Genomic DNA, 1,847 nt, shown 5'->3' on the forward strand with positions numbered 1-1,847 from the left:
TGTAGTTGTGAATGTTTCCATCAAAAGGAGAAACGGTTCCCTGGGAAGAAAACACCCTTCATAAGTGTCAGTGAATTTAAAACTTGCATTAAACCGGTGATTACCTAGAGACAGTATATGGTGCTTAGGACTCTTTGCAGAGAGGAAAAGTGTACAACAAGCAATAGCTGAAACACAGGTCTTTTACTTGATGGGTAATCATATCTTCACTTTCTGTATTTGATAATTCACTCACTGAACAGCAGGAACATTTTCATTCATTTCTCCTTAGACCGAGTCTGATCTCAGTCCCTCCACCGCCTCTCTACAGCATGTTGGTCTCAGAGGAGCCAGGCTGCAGTATCTGAACAGTTACAATGAGTTTAACTGCTTTTCTAAACCAGGGGTACAAGAAGGCATAGATCACAGGGTTTAGACAAGAGTTAGAGAAATACAGAATGACTGAAAAGTGTAGAAGTGAAGCCATAGTCAAGCTGTAAGGTGCCCATGTTAGGATGTATAACGGGCATGCACACAATAGAAAAACAAGTACAAGAACACCAAGCTTCCTGGCTGCTTTCAGCTCTGATTTCTTTGCCTTTGGAGTCACTGAATGGTGGAGTGTGACAGCTGTAATGTGAGAGCGCATGGCACGAGCCTGAGACACAGCCACGGCAAATACTCTCAGATACAGAGCTACGATGACAGTAACTGGAACAATAAAGTTAACAACAAGATCAAAAAGCAATGAGCTGTAATCAGGGTCTATAAAACATTCTCCGTAGCAGTATCTATAACTCCCTGGTAGAGTCGGAAGATCCTTTACAAAGAGAAGGCTGTAGGTAACAGAACAGAGCCAACACAGACAAACACAGAATTTAACTCTTCTTGTAGTGACTTTAGTGGTGTAGTGCAGAGGGTCACAAATAGCCACATAACGGTCAGCTGATATGAGAACTATGTCACTTATTGTGGCTAAGGGAATGATGATGCAAATAAGAATATACGTAGCACACACAAAGTCACCAAGAAACCAGCAGGATGTTCTTCTGAGAATTTCTACAGGTATCAGCACGAGGCCCACTAGAAGGTCTGAGACAGCCAGAGAGAGGAGGAGGATGTTGGTGGGTGTGTGCAGCTGTCTGGAGGGAAAGAGAAAAGCACCATTTAACCAACAAGAGTGACAAAACAAGTATTCAAAATGAAAATACAAATCGACATGAGTTTGTATATATTCCGTTCCACCACATCAGTAGTAACCATATGTTTAAGTGTAGACAGTTAAAATGACTTGGTTGAGGTCACAATGGACAGAAACAACGCTTAATATTGGTAAGAGAGTGGACATGAACAACAGTCTCTGGCATCAAAGTCAGACATTTGGAGCAACATTATTCAGTACTAGCTCAAAGACAATTCTTCTAAATATACAGCAGCTGTTCACATTCTTAAGTTACAATTCCTGTAGAGAGAAGCTGAGAAGTTAATATCTGCCTGAAGTGGGAGATAGAGATGATGATGAGCAGGTTGAGAGTCACAGTGATCAGAGAGATGGAGTAGAACATAATGTTAACTGTTGGGGGCCAAGGCGAGGGCTTCCTGCAGGAGGTGTTTGGGAACTGTGGAAAGCAGAGCTCGGCTCTGTCCTCAACCTCCATCTGCAGAGATCTGCAGATAGCTGCAGCTCTGGCAGCTTTCTGAACAAACCTGAGTCATGTAACTGAATTATCTCTCTCACATTCTCTTCATCCCCTCCTCTCTCTCAGTCCCTGTTGGACTCTGATGCCCCTCCTCCCTCGCTCTTCACATCCCACCATCATCTTTATCGCTCTCTCTTTAACCCTGCCTTTCTTACTGTCTCTCTATCC

At 43.1% G+C, this 1,847-nt stretch overlaps 1 protein-coding gene across 1 annotated transcript; it reads right to left on the reverse strand.

Moving 5' to 3' along the window:
- Positions 1 to 304: 304 nt before the first annotated feature.
- LOC120570290 (trace amine-associated receptor 13c-like) lies at positions 305 to 1,637 on the reverse strand. Its single transcript, XM_039818554.1, has 2 exons — positions 1,474 to 1,637; positions 305 to 1,121 (listed from the first exon to the last, which is right to left on the reverse strand). Exons 1-2 carry the CDS (start codon positions 1,635 to 1,637, stop codon positions 305 to 307), a joined length of 981 nt encoding a protein of 326 aa, XP_039674488.1.
- Between the last annotated feature and the right edge of the window lie 210 nt (positions 1,638 to 1,847).

Source organism: Perca fluviatilis, chromosome 12, assembly GCF_010015445.1.
Source record: "Perca fluviatilis chromosome 12, GENO_Pfluv_1.0, whole genome shotgun sequence".
Taxonomy (NCBI): Eukaryota; Metazoa; Chordata; class Actinopteri; order Perciformes; family Percidae; genus Perca; species Perca fluviatilis.

Excerpts from the sequence above, each read along its gene's own strand:
- LOC120570290 (XM_039818554.1), bottom strand. The coding sequence starts at position 1,637 with ATGGAGGTTGAGGACAGAGCCGAGCTCTGCTTTCCACAGTTCCCAAAC. Across the intron at positions 1,122-1,473 it reads ATCTCTATCTCCCACTTCAG|ACAGCTGCACACACCCACCA; the intron begins GCAGATATTAAC and ends CTTTCCCTCCAG.